At 45.3% G+C, this 23,083-nt stretch overlaps 1 protein-coding gene across 1 annotated transcript in view; it reads left to right on the top strand.

The window, feature by feature from the left end:
* GPR143 (G protein-coupled receptor 143) overlaps positions 1–23,083 on the top strand; it is a 116,930-nt gene that overhangs the window by 69,691 nt on the left and 24,156 nt on the right. The window contains exons 4-5 of the mRNA XM_075333493.1: positions 2,319–2,411; positions 16,385–16,494. Coding sequence (XP_075189608.1) covers positions 2,319–2,411; positions 16,385–16,494 — 203 coding nt within the window. The remainder of the gene's footprint in view (positions 1–2,318; positions 2,412–16,384; positions 16,495–23,083) is intronic.

The following is a 23,083-nucleotide window of genomic DNA, read 5'->3' as shown; positions in this document are numbered from 1 at the left end:
TCGACCCAGCACAGGCGACACCTTTTTTTCTCTGTAACGCCGCCCTCTTCACATGTCTTCAGCAGCATCTTGGGACCAGCACCTCCCCTCTTTGGACGGCGTACTCTGTACTTCTTTTTCTTCGCCGGCCAACTCAGGGTTCTTCGCTTGGCGCCAATTCTTCGCGCGCTCACTGTATTCGTGAAGACGGCGGCCATCTTACCGCGTTGCTCTTTCTCCCCTGTCCCGGACTCGACTGCCTCAAACTCACACTTTCTTCCTTACAACACTTTCTCCCCCTCCCCCTTCTGCTGCCGGCTCCTCCTTTCTCCTGCACTGTTTCTATGGGGACAGCCGTCCCACCCGGCCACTAGGGGAAACCCATCTACACTGTACAAATGCAGTAAAACACAATTAATCATTAACATTAACAGCTTTATCTACCCCAGCGTGGGGTATCTTCAGGGGGGGAAACTGCGCCTCCTTGTAAGGGGTCCGTCCACCCCTTACAGGGACACACCACCCAGGTTATCCAAATAGTGGGTTTGCTCCTTTTTCATCCATTTTTCTTCTATGCTTATTGCTATAACACGTATTTAACTGCTAATATATTTAGTTGTATGTTGTCTATTGCATTCTCCATGATTGGGAATATTTATACATTATACAGTGGCCTATTACAAATCATGTATTCTTCCATGCAAATATTGTACTATTTATGTAAAAGGGACATATACTTTTTGACTGCTGCTACCTATTTAATACAAACTATTGAAAACTTGCTAATTTGATACTAATTGTGGTACCTGCATTGGTAGTTGCCCCTCCTCCCTGTAGAAATCTTGCCATTTTATTCTGCAGTTTAAAGCAATTTAATAAAATATTTATGTTTTATCTATTATTATGTTGTAGTTCACCTTTTCTATCCCTGTGAGATCTGCAGTTTACAGCCAGTGAATGTATTCTCAAAACCAAAAAACTTTCATTTTATAGTAGATCTGGCGTGATGACAGATCTATTTCATTCCGCTTGATAGAATGTCACATCGTGTGAACCTGGTAAAATCACTCCAAAGTCACAGCCACTTGCTGTTTCTCCTCTGTCTCCTATTTTCAAGGGTAATCCTTCTATAAAAGTGGGCAGGGTCTCTGCCTCTCAGTTTCTGCACTTCTTTCTGCTAAACACCATAGACGTAACAAAGTGGTAGGCTTTGAGTTCAGCTTTCAGGGCAGTCAAATGATTAGACAAAGGCCTCAGTTCCACTTGTGTTTTGCATGGACGAGTGCAATCCGACTGTACTCGCACCAGTGCAAAACTATGGGCCAGTGTCCATCTGCGATTTATCTCTCATTCTATATTAGCATAAGAAAAGAATCACAGCATGCTGTGTTTGGCAGTGAGTCTCAGCTCACACGCACCCATACAAGTCTATGGATGCGTGTGAAACATCGCACTGCACTTGAATGTCATCCGAATGCAGTTTCGATATACGACAAGACAGGCAGCAGAGGAAAGGGAGAAAGTGCTTTCCCCCTCTTCTCCACAGCTGTGATCCGATTGCAAGATCAGATCCCAGTCGCATGACCCTTGGCTGACACTCGCAGCACAGCAGGAGCCAAGGGTCATTAGCATTTTACTTCCGATGCTCTCGCATCGGAAGCTATGTGCAAGAGGAGCCGAGACCAAAAGGATAATAAATGCTGGGAATTGAGGGAACAGAAGTTCTAGTCCATGCAGTGCTGGCAGAACACTAATCCAGAGCAACCACCTAGTAAAAAAAAGAGAGGATGGCAAGTTAGAACACATGAAAATAGGGGTAGTTCTTGGACATATTACACTGTAAGATGGATCAAAAGTAGTTTTCAGTTGTTGGTAAGAAAGGCGGCTTCTTGCAGGTTTTGCATAAAAGGGACACATACACTTTAAGTAAAATGTTAGTGGGTTCTATCTGATTTTATGATAAACAGTGCATAACTATCATCAAAATAGTGGCATGGATGTGGTCTCGTGGCTCCTCTTATGAAGCTAGATGACACATGGCACTTACACAGAGGGTACACTAGCACCCCGCACCCTTTAGCGCCGGACACTCACTAAGGTGCAGGGCACCTTTTAAGCAGTAGACTATGGGCACCCAGCTTACCTCCTGACTACAGATATTATTCACACAGGTAGGTAAATCTTTGACGTTTCATAGGTTCTGGAGGCTTCTGAGACATGACTTTGCTGTTAATGTGAGTACTGTGTTCTTCCTGGATCATAAGTCACAGCTAATAAAATATGTAGAGGACTTGTTTTGTGCAATAATAAAATTCAGCTGGATCTTCTTATCTTTGCAGCACTATTGTTCTTTACCACATGATGACATGGGGCTTGGCGATCCTACTGTGCGTAGAAGGTGTTGCAATGCTCTACTACCCTTCAGTATCTAAGTGAGTATCATCATTCTGCATCTATTATTCAGGACCCGAATGTGGAAGCAAGAAGAGAAATGTCTCTAATTTCCAGCTACTCCTTTTCTGCCATGCTCACCTGATCTACAGACACCATAGCTAACCCTGATTATTACAACTATGGTAGCGCAGCCTAATCAAAGATATAGGGGAGCCTCAGCAGATACCGCAAGGTTACTGAACATCACCATACAAAGATTAACACCAATGTTACTGCCATGTAGTGATAGATACCAGTCCTGCAGAACATATAATAGATTACAATGCAGATACTGAATTAGAGCTTCATCAGTTCACTCTGATGGAGTTGTATATTTCCCCCCATCTTTTCCATCTAGCCCAGACCGGCATAACAACTTCTTCCAGTCACGACTTGTCTGCAGAGATTACAACAAAGACACATTTGACTTCTCACATTGCCAGCACCATACCCATAGATATGTGGCGCCCTGGACAAGCCAGGGGCCACAGAGAACAACACCAACACACCCCACACTCCCGGTCAGGCACACCAAAGTCAGACAAAAACCCTTGTTGCCTTCCTCCAGGGGCTGATGTTCACACCAGGGGGTGAGCCAGGCGGTTGGTCCCACCCACCGAGGAGTTCACAGTCCTGGAGGCGGGAAAAGCAGGCAGTTCAGTTGGAGAGTGGAAAGTGGAAGGAAGGAAAGTGGTAGTAGAGCAGACTGAAGTTGGTCCGGGTGTGTGGCCCGGATGGATCAGCAAGGTTGGCGGACAGTGGTGACCGTCTGCAGGAGTGGCCTATTGGAGCTAACCGTAAGGACCGTGGACGGGCGGTGGCCCGGCGGTACCGGACCGGTACGCAAAGAGAAGCCAGCACCATCCGGCAGGGGCTTACGGACCCCGGCAAGGCTAGGAGTCACCGTGAATTTGACAAATCCGTTAGCGAAGGGAACCTCCTGGGTTTCCCAGCAGCCAAGTCCCGACAGAAGGCAACCGTCCAACCGAGAGAGGGAAACACAGTCACTGCCAAGGCTAAAGTTCCCAGGGCCAGAGCCTGCGGGCAAAAGGGGCTCCTTCAGCAACCATCCAAGCTGGGGAGCGGGTTACCGGTGGGAACCCATTGGAACCGTTACACTACATAGGTGCAGGGAAAGGCAGTCACCATCAACCTGCCGGGAGAAACAACACCGCAGCCATCTGTGGGACCCGTCCATCCAGCCGTGTGTTTTACCGAGAACTGTGTCCTCATCATTGGCTGAGTGAGTACCACCGTGCCGTGCGGCACAGCGCTGCCCCCGTGACCCTGCACCTCACCAGGCCCCGTAATCCGCCTGCCATCCATCCCTACCCCATCACCGGGCCCCGGGACAACCAACCCCCTACCCACGGAGGGGAGAACTAACATCAAAGCTTCTCCCTTTCACCGCTCCCGGGATCCCCGTCCAGAGCAGCGGTGGTGTCACCAACTTCACCACAACCGTGGGTGGCGTCACGGACAATAACCAAATCCCCACCATCAATTCCCCTTTTCACTCACGGGCGAGGAACGCCGCTCGAGTCCCCGGGATCCGGCCCACCGCTCGAGCCACCACCGAGCAGCAGCAGCAGCCGGACCCGAGCAGTGGGAGAGCGCAGCGTCCCCTCCTCCGCCCGCGACAGATACACAGCTCCCTATACGCAGCATGATGAGTCCCACAGTAGCAGACTCCCCCTACATAATGGCCTTGTTTAGCCCCCCCCAATGTATGGCAGCCCTCCCATAGACTGCAACTCTATCATGGCTCTCAGTAATCCTACTCAGATTCTATGATGGCCACAAATACTTCCCCCACATTGTATGGATGGCACCAAGCATTTCCCCCACATGGTAATAAGGCCCCCAGGCCCCCCCCACACTGTAACATGTCCCCCACCCCAATATTCCCCCTACACTTTAATATGGCCTCCAGTATTTTCCCCACACTTTATCATTGCTCCCAGTATTTCCCGACTCTGTATGGATGGCCCCAAGTATTCCCCCAAACTGTAATATTAGCCCAAGCATCCCCCACACCGCAATATGCTTCCCAATGTAATCTTGCCCCCAGTATTTCCCCCACACTATATCATAGCCCCCAGTATTTCCCCCACTGGAAATTGACCACCAATATTCCCTGCACACTATAATACGGCCCCTGTAATTTCCCCAACACTATAGTAGGGCCCCCAGTAATCCCCTCACACTATTATAGCCCCCAGTTTTGCCCACTGTAATATGGCCCCCAGTATTGCCCCCACATTGTACTATGGCCCCCAGTATCCTCTCACACTGTATGATCACCTCAAGTATTTCCCTTTCACTGTGTAATGGCCCCCTGTATTCCTCACACTGTATCATGGTCACCAGGAGTTTCCCACACTATGTAATGGCTCCCAATATTTCCCCCACACTGTATAATGGTCTCCAGTATTCCTCTTATTGTATCAATGCCCCCAGTATTCCCCCACAATGTATTATGGCTCCGGTATCCCCACACAAGCAAAAAAAACCCTAAAGCATAACATCTTATGCTCACTTTCTCATGGATGCTGAGTCCACTGGCAGACAGGACCAACATAGTCATATGATGACGTCATCACACTGCTCCACATCTTTGCCTTATCAGTGAGTCTGTCTGCTGTTCTGTAGACTGCAGGCCTTAATCGGTGTGGTAGTACAGGGAGATCATGTCTCCTACTTGACCACAGAGTTTAACTGTATTGGCACTGCGCAGTGTACAGTAACGATAGCTCTGGGGAAGCCCAGTGATCGTGGGACCTAGGGTGACGTCCCCTTGGCCCTCCTGATAGCTACGTTACTGTGTCATACTGAACAGTTCTAAAATAATAGAGTATGCAGACGTTTTATAATTACAAATTCCGTGACACAACATGACTTACTAAACTGGATTAAAATTAAGCCTTTTCTTGATAATCTTAAACTCTGCTTTGATCCACTCAACTATGTCAACATTTAGCAATAATCCCTGATTTAGGTGAGTTTTGGCTATTATCAATTATGCAAACCCGTTGTAGTCCACATACATACGCTTATTGCATAAGTATACTAGAGAGCCAAAAATGACCTGTACCATAAATATCCCAAAACTGAGAAGTAAATGTAATAAATAGACAAGTGGCCAACAGTAAAATAAACATTAATCCCCATTAGAACATAAAGTGAGTTTTGTAGTGGATATATGCTAAACATTATGGATAAGTACCAAGAGAACACTTACTTGTCCGGAATTGCATGGTTGTGAACCACCGTATTGGTGCAGATTTGTTGAAGAGGACACTTTTTTATTGACACACTGACACTTTTGCCCATGTCCTGTGACTGGTATTGCTTTTGAGCACAGTTCAATATAAAAATGTTGCCCCTACTTCTAATCTATATCAACAATACCTATAAGTCCGGAGTCCACTACCATAGAGTCTCTTATGAGAGAGAATTGGATCAATAATGCTAATGATACTCAGCTCAATTTCTGATCAGAATATGAGCAAAGTGTCATTTACTGTGATCTGATTCTCTGAAATACAAGTCGTATCAAAGGTGCGGAGAATTGCTGAATCGGCGTGAGAAAAAAAGCTCTATTAAGCACAACCCCATAGTATAACAATGGAGAGAGTGCTATCCAATAAACACACGTCTGATGTATACAGTTGTGTCAGCGAGGCCAAAGATAAAGACTAATTAGTAGATATCACATTACTATTGATTTTCAAACTACAAAGCAGCCCTACCAGGGAGAGCCACCCCCAATTGTTGGTGATATGCAGCTAGGGAGACAGGTACAGATGGATTTGGCCGACGAGTGGTGTTCTAGCTGGTGATGCCCTGGTCTATTTGACATTATAAAACAAGGTCTGAATAATACAGGTGGCATTATTTACATTATAATAATAATATGATTTTTATTTGTATAGCGCTAACATATTCCACAGCGCTGTAATTCAGAGGGGACATGTACAGATAATATGAGACATTACAGAATAACAAAATTCAACAGATACCAAGAGGAGTGAGGGCCCTGCTTGTAAGCTTACAGTCTAGGAGGAAATAGGGGAGCCACAAAAGGTAAATTGGGGGGGGACGACAAAAATACCCAACTTGTCATATATGGTTTGGCCATCAAAATAGTAGCGGGTACAAAAGTTCAAAACCAGGTGTGTGAACAGGTCATCGGCCAGAATTTACACAAGTACAGAGTGTGAAACAGTACATGAAGAGGAATGAAACCAGAAGATACAGGGGGCAAGAATTGAAATAACATTTTGTGAAGGGTAGAATAGCAATAGTTAGATGAGGGAGGTGAGGTGATAGGCTAGTCTAAAGAAAGGCGTTTTTAGGTCCTGCTTAAGGATGTGGATGTTGGGAATTAATCAAATTGTTCTTGGCAGTGTATTCCAGAGCATTGGCGCAGCTCGTGAAAAATCTTGAAGACCGGAGTGGGAGGTTCGAATTATTGAGGATGTCAGTCTTAGGTCATTAGCAGAATGGAGGACACGGATGGGGTGATAGACAGAGATGAAGGAGGAGATGTAGGGCAGTGCAGAACTGGGGAGTGCCTTGTGGGGGAGAGTGATAAGTTTATATTGAACTCTGTATCGGATGGGCAGCCAGTGCAATTGTGAAGCCAACACAATGAATGGCACAGAGTAGAGGCATCAGTGAAGTGGTTGGAGAAGAAAATGATCCTGGCTGCGGCATTCAGGATGGATTGGAGAGGGGAGTGTTTAGTAACAGGGAGACCAATTAATTAGTAAAGAATTACAGTAATCCATGCGAGAAAGAATAAGAGAGACAGTATGAGTTTTTGCAGAGTCAACGGTAAAAAAAGGTCAAATTCTAGAGATGTTTTTGAGGTGGAGGTGATACAAGTGAGCGAGTGAAAGAATGTAGGAAGTGAAAGTGAAAGAGAGATAGGAGTCAAATATAACCCCAAGACAGTGGGCGTGCTGCTGGGGTTTAATAGTAGAACCACACACAGAAATGGTAATATTGGGTTTGAGAAGGTTAGGAGAGGGAGGAAACATGAGAAGTTCAGTTTTTGACAAATTCAGTTTTAAATAGAGGGAGGACATGATGTTGGAGACAAAGGACAGACAATCGCTAGTATTTTGTAATAATGCAGTGGTGATGTCAGGAGATTAAGTGTAAGTTGGGTGTCATCAGCATAGAGATGGTACTGGAAACCAAATCTGCTGATAGTTTGTCCAATAGGAACATTATATAGGGAGAAGAGAAGGGGGCCAAGGACTGAACCCTGAGGAACCCCAACCGTAAAGGGTAGAGGAGAGGAGTTGGAGCCGGCAAAAGATACAGTGAAGGAGCGATCAGAGGTAAGAGGAGAACCATGAGAGAGCGGTGTCCATGAGTCCGATAGAGCTGAGTATAGTGAGGAGCAGCTGGTGATTCACAGTATCGAAGCAGAGAGATCCAGAAGAATCAGCAAGGAATAGTGACTGTTAGATTTAGCTGTTAGTAGATCATTAGAAACTTTAGTAAGAGCAGTTTCAGTAGAGTGTAAAGCAGGTTTTACACACTACGATATATCTAACAAGATGTCGGCGGGGTCACATTCGGCATCGTTAGTGATTTCGTAGCATGTGACAGCTATAAACGAGCAGAAATACTCACCTTCTCGTTCATCGTTGACACGTCGCTCATTTTCAAAAAATCGAACGTGCAGTTGTTCATTGTTCCCGAGGCAGCACACGTCGCTCCGCGTGACACCCCGGGAACGATGAACTGCAGCTTACCTGCGTCCCACCGGTAATGCTGAAGGAAGGAGGTGGGCGGGATGTTTACGTTCCGCTCATCTCCGCCCCTCCGCTTCTATTGGGCGGCCGCTGTCTGACGTGACACCGAACGTCCCTCACCCTTCATGAAGTGGATGTTCACCGCCCACAGCGAGGTTGTTTGGAAGGTAAGTACATGTGACGGGGGTTACAACATTGTGCAACATAGGCAAGAAATTGCCCGTGCCGCACAAACGATGGGGGTGGGTGCGATCGCAAATGCATCGCACGAGAAATCGACACATGTAAAGCAGCCTTTAGGAACGGAAACCGGATTGTAGAGGGTCATGGAGAGAATTATCTGACAAACAGTGGATTATACGGCAGTTGACTAAGCATTCCAGAAGTTTGGAGAGGGGAGATTAGAGACTGGTCTGTAGCTAGCGGCGCAGTTTTGATACAGGGATGTTTTTTTTAAGTAAGGGGTGTATGCTGCATGTTTGAAGGAGAAGGGAAAGACACCAGAGGACAGAGAGAGAATATTTCAGTTAGGTGAGTGGTGACTGCTGTGCCACCCCTGCAGTGGTCGAAACCGCTTGGATCCGGGGGTGATTACACGTGGCTCGAGGGTCTGCGGACCCGGGGGCTTGGGGCCACTCTTAAATGTAAAAGGGGGGTTATTTACAGGGGGAGTTAGATAGTTTGTGACGCCACCCGTGGTGTGCGGTAATGGAGAGTACCGCCGCTGCCAATGGGAGTACTCGGGGTGATGGAGTGGGGCAGCTAGATGACGTTAGGAGAGGCCACGGAGCAGGGCTCATGAGTACTAGGTGGCAGACGTTGGTCTGGGCCTGGTAGGAGCTGGAACCCGGTTGCAGGGCACAGTGTCAAGGGGCACAGACTGCCGAGGAGGGCAGCCGGCGGCCTTGAGCTATCACCGGGCAGGGGCCATGGCACGACGGGGTACGTGGACCCCAGGCCGGAAAGTAGCTTCACGCGTTCCCGTAATTTACCCGACGGGGGTGAAGACTTCAAGTGTCATCCCCATCCCACTCCAAAATCGGAGTACTAGCGCACCGATGGGATAGGACTTTCCCACTACAATCCAAAGAAGTCCTACGAGTGAACCCTGAGAGCAAGCTCACTCCGTTAGCCATACGGGTGAGCGGGACCCGAAGAGTTTTATACCAATGGGTCCAATAAAGAAGAAGGTGCCAAGGACAGATCCACAGGCTAACAGCAACACCAAGGGCACGGATCCAAGCGTGCTCCCCGCAGACTGCAGTGGTGCTCAGAACTTTGGTTTACAAGCTGTCGGTGTAGTTATTCCAGGACTGAGTGAGTAAATTGAAGACCCCTGTTCCTATCTCCCACGGCACCCAAATACCATCCCAACCATCAACAGGCCCCGGGACACAAACCCCCTACCCATGGAGGGGTTAAACATCAGGCTGCCACACCATCGTCACCGGGCTCCCCAACGGCAGCGGTGGTCCCTCACAGTACCACGCACCGTGGGTGGCGTCACAAACTTTCCAAATAACCCCTGTACATATCTCCCCCCTTCTTTTAATCGAGTGGCTGCACGACCCCCGGGTTCGGAGACCCCTCGAGCCACCGCAGATCCGGATTCGAGCAGCAGCGGTAGCCCGGCTGCTGGCACGGGGGCGGTACACTAACTGATCATAAAACCCATGAACATGTAAGATAAGATTCCAGCATCCAAAAAGAAACTCAGTAAGATGACAGGAATATATATAATATATATATATATATATATATATATGTATATGTGACGCCCTGGCGCCGCCAGGTGGTCACACAGTATAGGCCCCACACAACACCTTCCCTCACAGGGTTACATACAGCCAACCTGAAACCCTAGTCACCCCCCTCAGGGTAGGACAGGTACTCCAGTGGGCGGGACCAGGCGGATGGAGAATGCCCACCTAGGGGTCTGGAGAACCCGGGGTGGGAAAAGAGTGAGTCAAGTTTGGTAGGTCAAGTGGAGTAGTAGTGGAGGAGTAGCGTGAAGGTGCAGCTCAAGTACCGAGAGCAGAGCCACCGGGGTTGGAGCTCCGGTGCATTGGCTAGGTGGCAGACGGTGGTCCGTGTCTGACAGGAGACGGGAAGACAGCAGCCGGAGATCCGAGGTGGACCGGGGCAGGGTTGGAGCCTGCCAGTACCGACACCGGAGAACCGACCCGGAAACCGTACACAGAGGGGGTACTTGGACCCTGAAGCCAGGACCGGAACCAACGGCCTAGCTAATTAACCAATTGAGGGCAGGATTATAGGTCCTGTCCCAACCAAAGTCCCAAAAACAGACAACCACCCACAGAGAGGGATAGGGCATCCGCCAAGGCCCGGTAGATCAGCATCAGCGGCCACGGCTCCCAACAGAAGTACCGGGAGCGAACTCCCGCATTCCACACCGGGAAGTTCACCACATCACAACACAGTGCAGAGGAAAGTGACACAGACCACCAGCCCGGGTGGGGAACCAGAGTACACCCGACCGCGGCAGCCGGCCACCAGCACCTTGGTTAACCACTGGACTTGTCTGATTTATTTAACCGTGAGTAAGCTGAGACTCCCTGGTCTGACCAGGCGCGCCAGCCCCTGCCATCACCAGCCCCTGCACCGAGTCATCGGGCCCCGGGGCAACCATACCTACCTACGGAGGGGTTAACAACCAGCTGCCATTCCATCGTCCCCGGGTGCCCCACAGCAGCAGCGGTGGTGCCACACTTCACCACACACCGTTGGTGGCGTCACAGACTGATTACGGCAAATCCCGTACAAATACGTCCCCTTTTATTTGGAGTGTCCACGTGACCCCCGGGTCCGGAGAATCCCTCGAGCCACACTGCGGATCCGGATCCGAGCAGCCCGGCTGCTACTGACGTGGGGGCGGCATATATATATATATGCTATAGACTGAAGGGAAGTTACAATACAGCAATACAATTCACATTCACACACATGCACAGTCGGGAATGACAGTGGCTAATTTATTGCAGGCCGTGTATTTCCAAGTATGGCTTCATTCACAGACTGAATGTTTTCAGCCACATTTTAGCACCTGTATTGTAAGCAATATATCTGGACCACCTGTGTTCTACCAGCTGCTTTTGGACGAACATAGATACTGTGATATCAGGGGCTGAGCTTAATAAAGGTGTTTGTGTTTTGATTGATGCAGTATTATGTAAGTATACATACCTCCTTGATATTTCAGGTTAGCGACTGAATTGACACAGACTGTGTGGTACAATTTTTTAACAATATCCTAACTCACAGACACCCTTTACGACCCGCAACACACATCCGTTTTTTTTGTACGTGTGCGGTACGTATTTGCACGTACCGGAGATATGTACACACGGAGACCCATGTTATTCAATGGTAGATGGCACACACACGTAAAATCACACGGAACGTGTGTCCGTGTGGTAAGTACGTGTGTGCGCTTTTCTACACGGACGACATGTCCGTTTTTGGCTGGCAGCACGCAGGCACGGACCCGCTTTAGTCTATGGGTCCGTGCCTGCACGTACCGCACACGGAGTATGTCCGTGTTCAGCACGTATCGTCCGTGTCCGTTTTTCATCACGAAATCTGAAACACTTGTTTCCAATCTATCAGGACAATTGAAAGCAAACAACAACACCAGGATCTCATGATGAATGATTAAAATCGTTAATTGGGTAAGAATGCGGGCCTTTAAAAATGGACAGCACACGGTTAGTACACGTACGTATTTTATGTCAATATGGACATTCCACACGCACACATGGCTCGCATACGCCATCACACGGATGCCATACGTACCGGAGAAACGCCCCTAAAAATCGGAACACGGACCCGAAAAACGGACCGTGAGACACGTACGTTTTTTTTGCGGAAGTGTATTTTAGGCCTAAGGAAATGTTTTCATGTTCTGTATTCAGGAGTGCACTGCTCCTCTGCCGCTCAGCTTCCTGTTTGCCAGGGGATGGTGTACTTCTGATTATCGACCAGTGGTGTGATACAGTTGCTAATCTGAACTGCACAATTTCTAATGTTGCCGGAAGAAGAAGCTTTGCCTCTGCAGCATCCGAGAAACGCAGAGTCTCTGAAGCCAGCAATCCAATCAGCTTCAGAGCGATGATTGTAAGCTCTATATCAAAGTGCTTGTAAGTGCACTTGCCTATGAGTCTGGCCACCACTGACAGACTACAGCTAACAAGCAATACACAATAGAATTATAAATTTCTCTCTTCTTGAGAATGGCGAGGACTTTTAATAACAAGTCAATTGCAATGTTGCTTATTTTTTCATGTAGTTTGCAATTTGTACCCTTCTTTATGTTGAGAAATCCTATTTAACATTCTTTGTTGCTAGACGGACTTTCATACAATCCACCTTATGTTCACGGTCTGTTTGGCCCTTAACCTTACCCCTGAAAGGTAAACGTAAGCGATTCATGAATTCATTAGCTGCCTCAAGGGTAAACTGTGAACACAATTGAAATAATTGTAAAAATCAATTTCAGGGGCATTTAGGGTGGAAACTGAGAAGAAGGTATTTCCTTCTGATTGATAGATACTATTAGAGCAACATTCCAGCCATAAAAAAATGAAAAATCTTCTATCGCATTTGTATTACTTACCTCTATACTGGATAGGATTTATGCTCCATATTATTTCATGTTGCTGCATATTGTCTACATTTTTAAATCAAGTGGCTGCTATTTCTGCTGTATACAGTATATTAACTAAGAAAGAAATCGCATCAGTTGTATTCTAGTTATAATATTTATTCATTTATATAGTGCTATTAATTTCACAGCAGTTTACCTACATTGACCCACAATCTAAATTACCTATCTGTAGGTCTTTGGAGTGTGGGAGGAAACCAGAGAACCAGGTGGAAACAAACGATAACATGGGGAGAACATACAAACTCCTTGCAGATGTTGGCCTTGGTGGGATTTGAACCCAAGACTCCAGTGCTGCAAAACTGCAATGCTAACCACTGTGCCTCTATCTATACAGAGGATTTGGTAGGCACACACAACCAAGCTATTCCTTAAAGGGAACATGTCACCAGGTTATTCCCTTATGAGCTGTGGCCACCAGTGAGCTCTTATATACAAGATTCTAGAATACTGTATATAGGAGCCCAATCGCTATAATGTAAAAAAGACACCTGTATAATACTCACCTAGGGGGCAGTCTGGTTCGATAGGTGTCAGTGCTCTCGGTCCAGCGCATTTTCCATTTTGTGTGATTGCCGTCCTCCTGCCCAGACCAGTGTGCTTGACATGTCCTGCGTCATTCACACAGACGCCTCCATTGCGCTCCTATGCATGCGCAATTTGATCTGCCCAGCTGAGGGCAGAGCAAAGTACTGTAAAGTACAGGAGGAAAGGTTAGAGACCGCCCGCGCACATGCACTACATTACTTTGAACTGCCTTCAGCCGGGCAGATGAAAGTGTGCATGTGCAGGAGCGTAATGGAGGCGTCTATGTGAATATTACAGGATGCATCATGCACATGGGGCTGGGCAGGAAGATGGTGATCACACTAGATGGAGGAGGCACTGGAACAAGCAACAACACCCATTCGACCAGAGCGCCCACTAGGTGAGTATTACAAAGCTGTGTTTTACATTATACAGAATGGCGTAGGCTCTTGTATACAGTTGTCTGGAATGCTGTATATAAGGGCAGGGCCGGCGCCAGCACCTGGCAAACCCGGTCAAATGCCGGGGCCCTGAGCTGCCGGGGGGGCCCACTCGTGGTGGCAGGAGTGGCGCACCGCTACTCAGGGGGGCCCGGTGGTCGTGCTGTCACCGCCCCCCGCCGAGGATCGAGCTTTCAATTGCATCGGCATCGCAGGTGCCGATACAATTGAGAGCAATGATGAGAGAGTGAGCGGCTCTGCTATACATCTCTCAGCACCCAGCTTTCCCATGCTCTGCTATACATCTCTCAGCACCCAGCTTTCCCATGCTCTGCTATACATCTCTCAGCACCCAGCTTTCCCATGCTCTGCTATACATCTCTCAGCACCCAGCTTTACTCTGTTATGGGAAAGCTGGGTGCTGAGGGAAAGATGGATATCAGAACATGAGAAAACTGGGTACTGATAGAGGGATTTCAGATCATGGGAAACCTGGGTGCTGAGGGTAAGAGCCAAGTGTCAGCATCATTATCCTGTACCCCGAGTGTCAGTGTCATTATCCCGCACCCTAAATCTCGGTGTACGTGGAGGGGGGCCCCGGTCCAAATTTTGCACCAGGGCCCATCAAACTCTAGTTACGCCACTGAGTATTAATCACTGTATTCTACATGAGGGTGCCTACTGCTATCTGGCTCTGCACTGTGCTATATACAGGCTATGCTATATACAAGCTGTATGCTACATGAGGGTGCCTACTGCTATCTGGCTCTGCACTGTGCTATATACAGGCTATGATATATACAAGCTGTATGCTACATGAGGGTGCCTAATGCTATCTGGCTCTGCACTGTGCTGTCTGGGTCTGCACTGTACTATATAGGTCTGTGTACTACATGAGGATACCTAATGCTATCTGGCTCTGCACTGTGTTATATAGGTGCTGTGTACTACATGAGGGTGCCTAATGCTATCTGGCTCTGCACTGTGGTATTTAGGGGCTGTGTACTACATGAGGGTGCCTATTGCTATCTGGGTCTGCATTGTGCTATATGTGTGCTGTATACTACATGAAGGTGCCTAATGCTATCTGGGTCTGCATTGTGCTATATGGGGGCTGCATAGTGCATACGGGGGCTACATAATACTATATGGAGGACAATGGGGGCTTCATAACACAATATGGGGGCTGCATACTACTATACCCCCAGAGTTGTATGTCCCCTCCACCCAGGTGCTGTATGTCCCCCCCCCGCCCCAGAGCTGTATACACCCAGAGCTGCATGTCAACCCCCCACCTCACAGCTGTCCCCCCCCACCTCAGTCACTGCCCTCCTCTAGAGCTGTATATCCCTTTCCTCAGTAATATGTATTCCCCCCAGTATTGTGTTTGTCCCCAGCCTCTCTTGTGATGTATATACTGCAGTGTTAGTGTGCCCTATCTGCGGCCATGTCTGTTAGACAAGCCGGGAGGTGAATGAGGCTGTTGCCGGCTTCCCAATATTAGAAATATATATACAGGATAAATATATAAAAATAATGTGTGTGTGTGTGTGTGTGTGTGTGCATGTATGATGTGTATCTATCTGGCAGTGTATATGACTGTGTCTAGATTTATGTCTATTTATGTGTTTTTGTGAATTTCTCTTTAAATAAGTATGTGTACGTGTGCCTGTATGTGTATGTATCTGTGCATGTCTGTGTGTGGATGGGGCCCACTGAGACTCTTTCGCCCAGGGCCCACAAAAACCTGGAGCCGGCCCTGTATAAGGGATCACTGGTGGTGGCCACAGCTCATAAGGAAAAAACATAGTGACAGGTTCCCTTTTAATATCTGAAAGAATAAAAATGTGTCTAAAGTGATGTAACTTGGACAATGCAGTCGCCCAGTGTTACATCTCTACATATACTAGGTGATTAAGGCCTAATGTATACATTGCAATTATAAAAAGCTCAGGAGTAGATCTTAGACTTTAGTACTTTTTTTATTAATTTTACTATTTTTTTACTACTTAAAATCATTGGTGAAATTTCTTACAGTTATCAGAGATTTGTAAAAATCCTAATAGGTTTAGTATGTAAGCGGTCCAAATATACATTTGACATGCAAGTTAGAACAGTGGCACCAAACATATACCCTAAATGTATGAAACTTTATACCTATACACGTTACAGAAAACCTCTGACTGTTCTTGTAATTTAAAAAACATTGTTCTATGTAACATATATATATATATATATATATATATATATTTTAGAATGCAGTTGTGAAGCAAGGTATATGATAGTGCTTTTCAGCTGTGAAAAAAATAAAGGGGTCTTTTTTTAGACTATACCAACTCAATACATGATATAAGATTAATATATGCTGCAGAAATGACCGCTGTGTAGAGTGAATAGAGCTTGTCTGATGGTCAGGGCTCCACTTTTTGAATTCTGTTATGTCATTTTTGAAATAATTTATTTTACCGTTTTGGATGTGGGAAAATCCCTTAATATTCTATAGATGTATACAGAAATAATACAGGGTAAAATTATTTTGTCATGTTTTTCAGTTGTGAGGAGGGTCTAGAACATGCAATTCCTCATTACGTTACTACCTATGCGCCTCTTCTGCTTGTAATGGTAGCTAATCCTATCCTCTTTCGAAGAACTGTTTTAGCAGGTAAGATGTCATAAGACTTATTTTATTCATGTGCGTTTTGGAAGCATTTACAACTGTATGACACTGATGATAGTTGTTTGACTTCATGAAAAAGTAATTAGATCTAGAAGATCAATGTATTTTTTTCCTGTCATTGCACATTAGTTATAAGTTAAATGTTTAGAGAAATAACAATCAGTGACCAAATTTACAGGGCTAGGAATCCTTAAAGTCAATATTGATCTTTGCCACATCACAAGGTAAACTAGACACTCCATTTGCAAACACGGTTTCAGGGTGTTTGCCCCCATCAGTACAAAGCAGTATATCTGACTTTGATAAGTGAGAGGCCAAGTCAGTTTGAACAGACTTATTGGCCATTCAATGCTCCTCTGGGAATTTATATAAGCAAATAACCTCTCTTATCCTGAGCCATGTGGCAAGGATCAATAAAGTGTCAAGGTTGATTTTTCAAATTTACCGTATACCTCAATAGGTGACAATTAAGTTCAAGAATAGGATACTAAGGGTATGTGCGAACGTTGCGTTCTGTGCAGTGTGGAAAAGAACGCATCCTCTAAAACTGTAAACACTGCGTTTGTCAAAAAAAAATGCATCCAAAACGCATGCATTTTGGATGCGTTTTGCATGCATTTTGCATGCGTTTTGGATGCATTTTTTGCAATGCGGTCCCACGGCAATTGAGCTCTACTACATGTCCGCTGACAGCAGACACAGACAGAGTCACGCGATGAGAATCAACTTAGATGAAATTCACCCAACTTCATTGTCATACCGCGGCTCTGTCTGTGTGTCGCGTCCTGATTAGCGGTCACCTGTGACCGCTAATCCCCTGAGCGACTGAAGTGAGCAGCGGGATCAGCGCTGCCGTCACTCAGGTTACCCGTGGCCACAGCTGGAGTCCTCCACCTGAGAGCGGTAGCCGCGGGTAACATGAGTGACGGCACCGGTGATCACTTTAGTCACTCGGGCGACTTGCTGTCACAGTTGGAGGATCCAGCGGTGGCCACGGGTAACCTGAGTGACGTCATCGCTGATCGTGCGGCTCACTTCAGTTGCTGCGTGGAGCTGAAAGAGAGCAGTCTGGTCTGTGACCGCTCCTGTCAGCTTCATGTAGCAGAGCTGAGAGCATCGTGGGACATCTTGTGGATTACGCTGGACCTGGATGGGTGTTTGGGGATTAATAAAGTGGTGAAAGAGTGTATTTTTTTTGTCTTTTATTCCAAATAAAGGATTTTTTCGGGTGTATGTGTTTATTTTCTTTAACTTGCAGGTTAATCATGGAAGGTATCTCGGGGAGATGCCTGCCATGATTACCCTAGGACTTAGTGGCAGCTATGGGCTGCCTTTAACTCCTTATTCCCCCGATTGCTACCGCACCAGGGAAATTCAGGATAAGCCGGGTAGAGTCCCGGGACTGTCGCATCTAATGGATGCAGCAATTCCGGGCGGCTGCTGGCTGATATTGTTAGGCTGAGGTGCTCCCCATAATGTGGAGCTCCCCATCCTGAGAATACCAGCCTTCAGCCATGTGGCTTTACCCTGGCTGGTATCAAAATTGGGGGGACCGAACGTCGTTTTTTTTTAATTATTTATTTTATTATACGATATAGACCCGCCCACCGGTGGCTGTGATTGGTTGCAGTGAGACAGCTGTCACTCAGCGTGGGGGGCGTGTCTGACTGCAACCAATCATAGGCGCCGGTGGGTGGGGAACGCAGGGAATACAAGATGGAATAATAAGCGGCCGGCATTTTCAAAAGAGGAAAAGCCGCCGGAGCTTTATGACAGCCGTGCAGCCCCGCGCTGGTGATCGGGGATCAGTGAGTATGAGAAATGGGGAGAGACCGACTGACGGACAGAGAAAGGGACAGACAGACAGAGAGAGAGACCGACGGACAGAGAGACAGACAGAGCGACCAACTGGCAGAGAAAGAGACCGACCGACAGACAGAGGGAGATTGACTGACATCGACAGACAGAGAGAGATTGACCGACATAGACAGACAGAGAGAGATTGACCGACATAGACAGAGAGAGACTGAAAAGACCTGCGTTTTGCTTGTCAGAAAAGCATGCGGAAAGCAACAAAAATGTAGTCCAAGTGCATTTTGGTTGCGTTTTGACCCACATCATTGATTTCAATGGGTGGAGAATGCAGCTACAACGCACAAAAGAAGTGACATGCTGCTTTTTTTCCGCAGCGATTCTTGGCATCCAAAATGCTGCATTTAAAAACGCAGCATGCGCATTGAATTTTCGGACTTCTCATAGACTTTGCTGGGGAAGCAGAATGCATGCAATTTGACATTGAAATGCTGCAGTTAAAAACGCAGCATTAACGCGGGAATAAACGCAACATGCGCACATAGCCTTATAGACCATGCAATACTCCTCTAGGACTTTAAGGCTCTGTGTGCACGTTGCGTTGCTGCGGAAAAAATGCAGCATTATTCTCCTTACACTAGCTGGGTACTCTCTAGAAGGAGAAATGTTCTATCTTGGATCCCAAATTTGAAAGAAATCTTTTCATTTGGTGCATATAATTATTTCTCTTTTTTGGGTTGTCTTTTGCAAAGAAGTGTTATCTTTGTTGGCACAGATCTTTCTTTCCCTTTTAGCATCTGTTCTAGCTGTGCTTATTAACCTATTCATGACCCTGGACATACTAGTACATCCTATTTGGCAGAGACTTTCCAAACTTGGACGTACTAGTACGTCATGGCGATCATGTGGGCACTGGAGCTGTGCCCATGCAATTGCAACCAGGAGATTGACTTACATGAGAGCTAAACCCCAGCCAGGAATGGTCTCCGTGCCATCCCTTGCTATTTAACCATGTAAATGCTGCAATTGATATTGATTGGAGCCTTCAGGACACTGGGAGAGGGAATGCGATCATTCTTCTGTCAGATCAGTTCCCCTAGCACGTCATTGAGAGGGCCCGATTGTAGCTATGATGACCCGATGCTATGAAGATGACCTCCGGGTCACCCAATTACGGAAAGCCTCTGAGATCATGCCATGAGCATGATCTCAGATGCTTGTGTCAGTGCAGCACTGACATATATAATGTATTGCAATGCTTGTGTATTGTAATAAATTATATCAGCAACCAGGGCAAGAAAAAGTAATAGTCCCATATAGGTATTAAGTAAAAAAAGTTTTAAAAAAATTGTAAAAACATAAAAAAAAATTAAAAATATGTTAATTTATGTTAAAAAACCAATATTTCCCCCACAAAAAAAGTACACATATTTGGTATCGCTATATCTGGAAGAACCCGATCTATAAAACTGTCCACAAGTTAACGCCTTCAGTGAACGTCGTAAAAAAAAACCCCTGAAAAAAGAAATAAAAATTGCCCCAAAACTATGTCTTCGCATCGTACTGCTGACAAAAAAGTGAAATAACACATGATAAAAAAATGCATATGTAAATAAAAATGGTATGGCTGAAAATGTCATCTTGTCCCACAAAAAAAACTATGCTGCCATACAGCTCCATGAGCAAAAAAAATAAAAATACCTTTCAGGATACGGCAATGCAAAATTATTTTTTCTATAAACCTGTTTTTATGGTGTAAAAGTGGCAAAATATAAAAAAAATATAAATGTTGTATAGCTGTAAATATACTGACCCAAAGAATAAAGCTATCTTATCAACTTTACAACACGGTGAGTGGCGTAGAAAAAGCAAACAAAAAAAAAATTCTTGAATTGCTGTTTCTTTTTGATGCTGCTTCACAGTAAGCATAATGGAAAGCAATCAAAAACTATTATGTGGCCAGAAATGGCACCAATAAAAAAATGCATGTGTAAATAAAAATGGTATCTTTGAAAATGTCATCTTGTCCTGCAAAAAAATAAGTGCCATACGGAGCAATCAGCAAAAAAAAGCTATAGTTCTCAGAATGCAGCAAGGCAAAATTATTATTTTTTTTGTATAAAATTGCATTTATGGTGTAAAAGTGGCAAAACATAAAAATATATAAATGTGGTATCACTGTAATTGTGCTGACCCAAAGAGTATAGTTGTCATCACTTTTAAAACATGGTGTATGGCATAGAAAAAAAAACAATTCCTGATTTTCTGTTTCTTCTTGATTCTGCCTCACAAAAAGTGAAATAGAAAGCAATCAAAACATATTATGTAGTCCAAAATTGCACCAATAAAAACTTCAACTCACTCCACCAAAAAACAAGCCGTCACATGATTCCTGTCGGTAAAAAAATAAAAAAAATTATAACCTTCAAAATACGATGATGCAAAAAGCCTTAATTTTGTAAAAAAGTATTTTTTAGTGTGATAGTAGCCAAGCAAAAAAAAGCCCTATATAAATCTCTATAATCCTATTGACCTGAGGAATAAAGCCACCCTATCACTTATACTTCAAGGTGAACGGTGAAAAAAATAGTAATAAAGCCAATTCTTCAACTGCTGTAAATTTGTTCATTCTGCCTCACTAAGATCGCAGTACGACGCTGCTCACATTTATTCTGCGCTCTACGTTAAGCGCTTACACCAGGGATTACGTGTAAAACTCTGAAAAATGTAAGTCAGACAAAATCCCTAATGAAAAATTCACTCTAAAAAGGCAGAGAGTCATTTTGAACTCCTTCCTTGCCTGTGGTGCGGAGGTGTCCATCTTTTACTCATGTTTTTAGTTGTGCACAAAAGCATGGTCAAGTACAGTTTTGTGCACCATTGAAAAGATGGACACTGCTGAACAAAGGCTAAATGGAGTCTGGAGTAACTCTCCTGCCTCATTATAGTGAATGGATTGAAATGGCAGTTGTCCAGACACTCTCTGCATCCTGCTCGCTGCCAATATGTTTTTATGAAGTATAAAGAAAGACATTTTATATTACTGGTTAGTGCCCTCTCTCCTTTATCTTGGACATAGTGAATGGATCCATCTGGGGTTTCACCTGAATCACGCATTTCGGAGATGTAGATGGAAAACCTAATGTAAGTGCTCAGCATAGAGCACTGGAAAAATGTGAACTGATCCAAAATGTTCTGTGCCGCAAATTGCCACCAAATAGAATTCAACTCAAAACACAAAAACAAAAGTCCCCACTCAGGCCCCTCATTTTTCAATGGAAATATAGTGGGCTTCTACATTACTGGTGGCAGAAAGGCTCTGGTAAAGTGTTTTGCCTCCCCCCCAAAAAGAAATTCAACAAAATATGTGCTTCCAAATCTAAATGCCGTCCTCCCTTGTGAGCACCACAATGTGCCTACACAAAAGTTTATGTTCAGATATTTGGCATAGTTGTAGTGAGGAGTGGCCGCTTAATCGATGGGGTTTCTCTCTCCAACAGCACAAGCTGGGTTCAATGTACAGGCACTACCATGTACTGTGCACTATAAGGGTTAATTTTCAATTTTTACTACTCCACAGGTGTTTTTCAGAGACTAAATCGTCACTTCACCTGTAGATGAACTCCCAGAGGGGTGTAATTTCCAAAAATGTGGTCACTTGAGGGAATTTCTGCTGTTCTTGCACTTAGGGGCTCCGCAAATTATTCTAGGAAAATCTGTGCTCCAAAAGTCAAATGGTAAAACTTCCCTCCTGAGCCCTGCAACGTGGCCAAATAATACTGTACAGTCACATGTAGGGAATTGCTACATTCAAGAAGAATTGTGTAACACATTACGGGGCCTTTTTTTTACCTATTCCTTTTGTGAAAATTAGAAATCTGGGGCAAAAACAACATTTTAGTGGTATATATGTAATTATTCTTTCTTCACTGCTCAATTGTATACAATTTTGTGACACACCCGTGGTATTAATATGCTCACTGCACCCTTAGATGAATTTATTGAGGGGTGCAGTTTGTGAAATGCGGTCACTTGTGGGGGATTTCTGCTGTTTTGGCACCTCAGAACCTCTGCCAATGTGACATGACATCTGCAAACTATTCCAGCAACATCTGAACTCCAATATGGTGCTCCTTCCCTTCTCCACTTTATACTGTGCGTCAAAAGTAATTTTCCACCACTTATGGGTTATTGACGAACTGAGGAGAAATTTCACAACAAATTGTACAGTTCATTTCCTCCTCTTACCCTTGTGAATATGAAACATTTGGGGTTAAAGCTACATATTTGTCATTTTACATTCAAAAATTCAAATGGCGCTCATTTCTTTCGAGCCTTGCCATATGCCCAAACAGTACTCTTCCACCACATATCGACGTACTCAGGAGAAATTGCACAAGAAAATGTACCTGCATTTTCTTCTGTTACCTTTGTGAAAATGAAAAATTTGGGATTAAAGCAACATTTTTGTGATAAAAATGTATTTTTTCATTTTCACAGCTCAATGTTATAAAATTCTGTGAAGCACCTGGGTGTTCAAGGTGCTTACCAAAAATTTAAAGAAATTACTAAAGAAGTTTAGTTTTCAAAATATGGTCACTTGTGAGGATTTCTACCATTTAGGCACTTCAGGGGCTCTCAAAATGCCACATTCCATCTGCTAACGATTCCAGTCAGTTTGGTGCTCTAAAATTCAAATGGCGCCCCTTACCTTGCAAGCTATGCCATGTGCCCAAACAGTAGTTTTCCACAACATATGGGG

This window comes from Anomaloglossus baeobatrachus, chromosome 2 (assembly GCF_048569485.1).
Source record: "Anomaloglossus baeobatrachus isolate aAnoBae1 chromosome 2, aAnoBae1.hap1, whole genome shotgun sequence".
NCBI classification, from domain to species: Eukaryota; Metazoa; Chordata; class Amphibia; order Anura; family Aromobatidae; genus Anomaloglossus; species Anomaloglossus baeobatrachus.
Note: the sequence above shows the minus strand (reverse complement) of the source record. Positions and strands in the feature narration are given on the sequence as shown.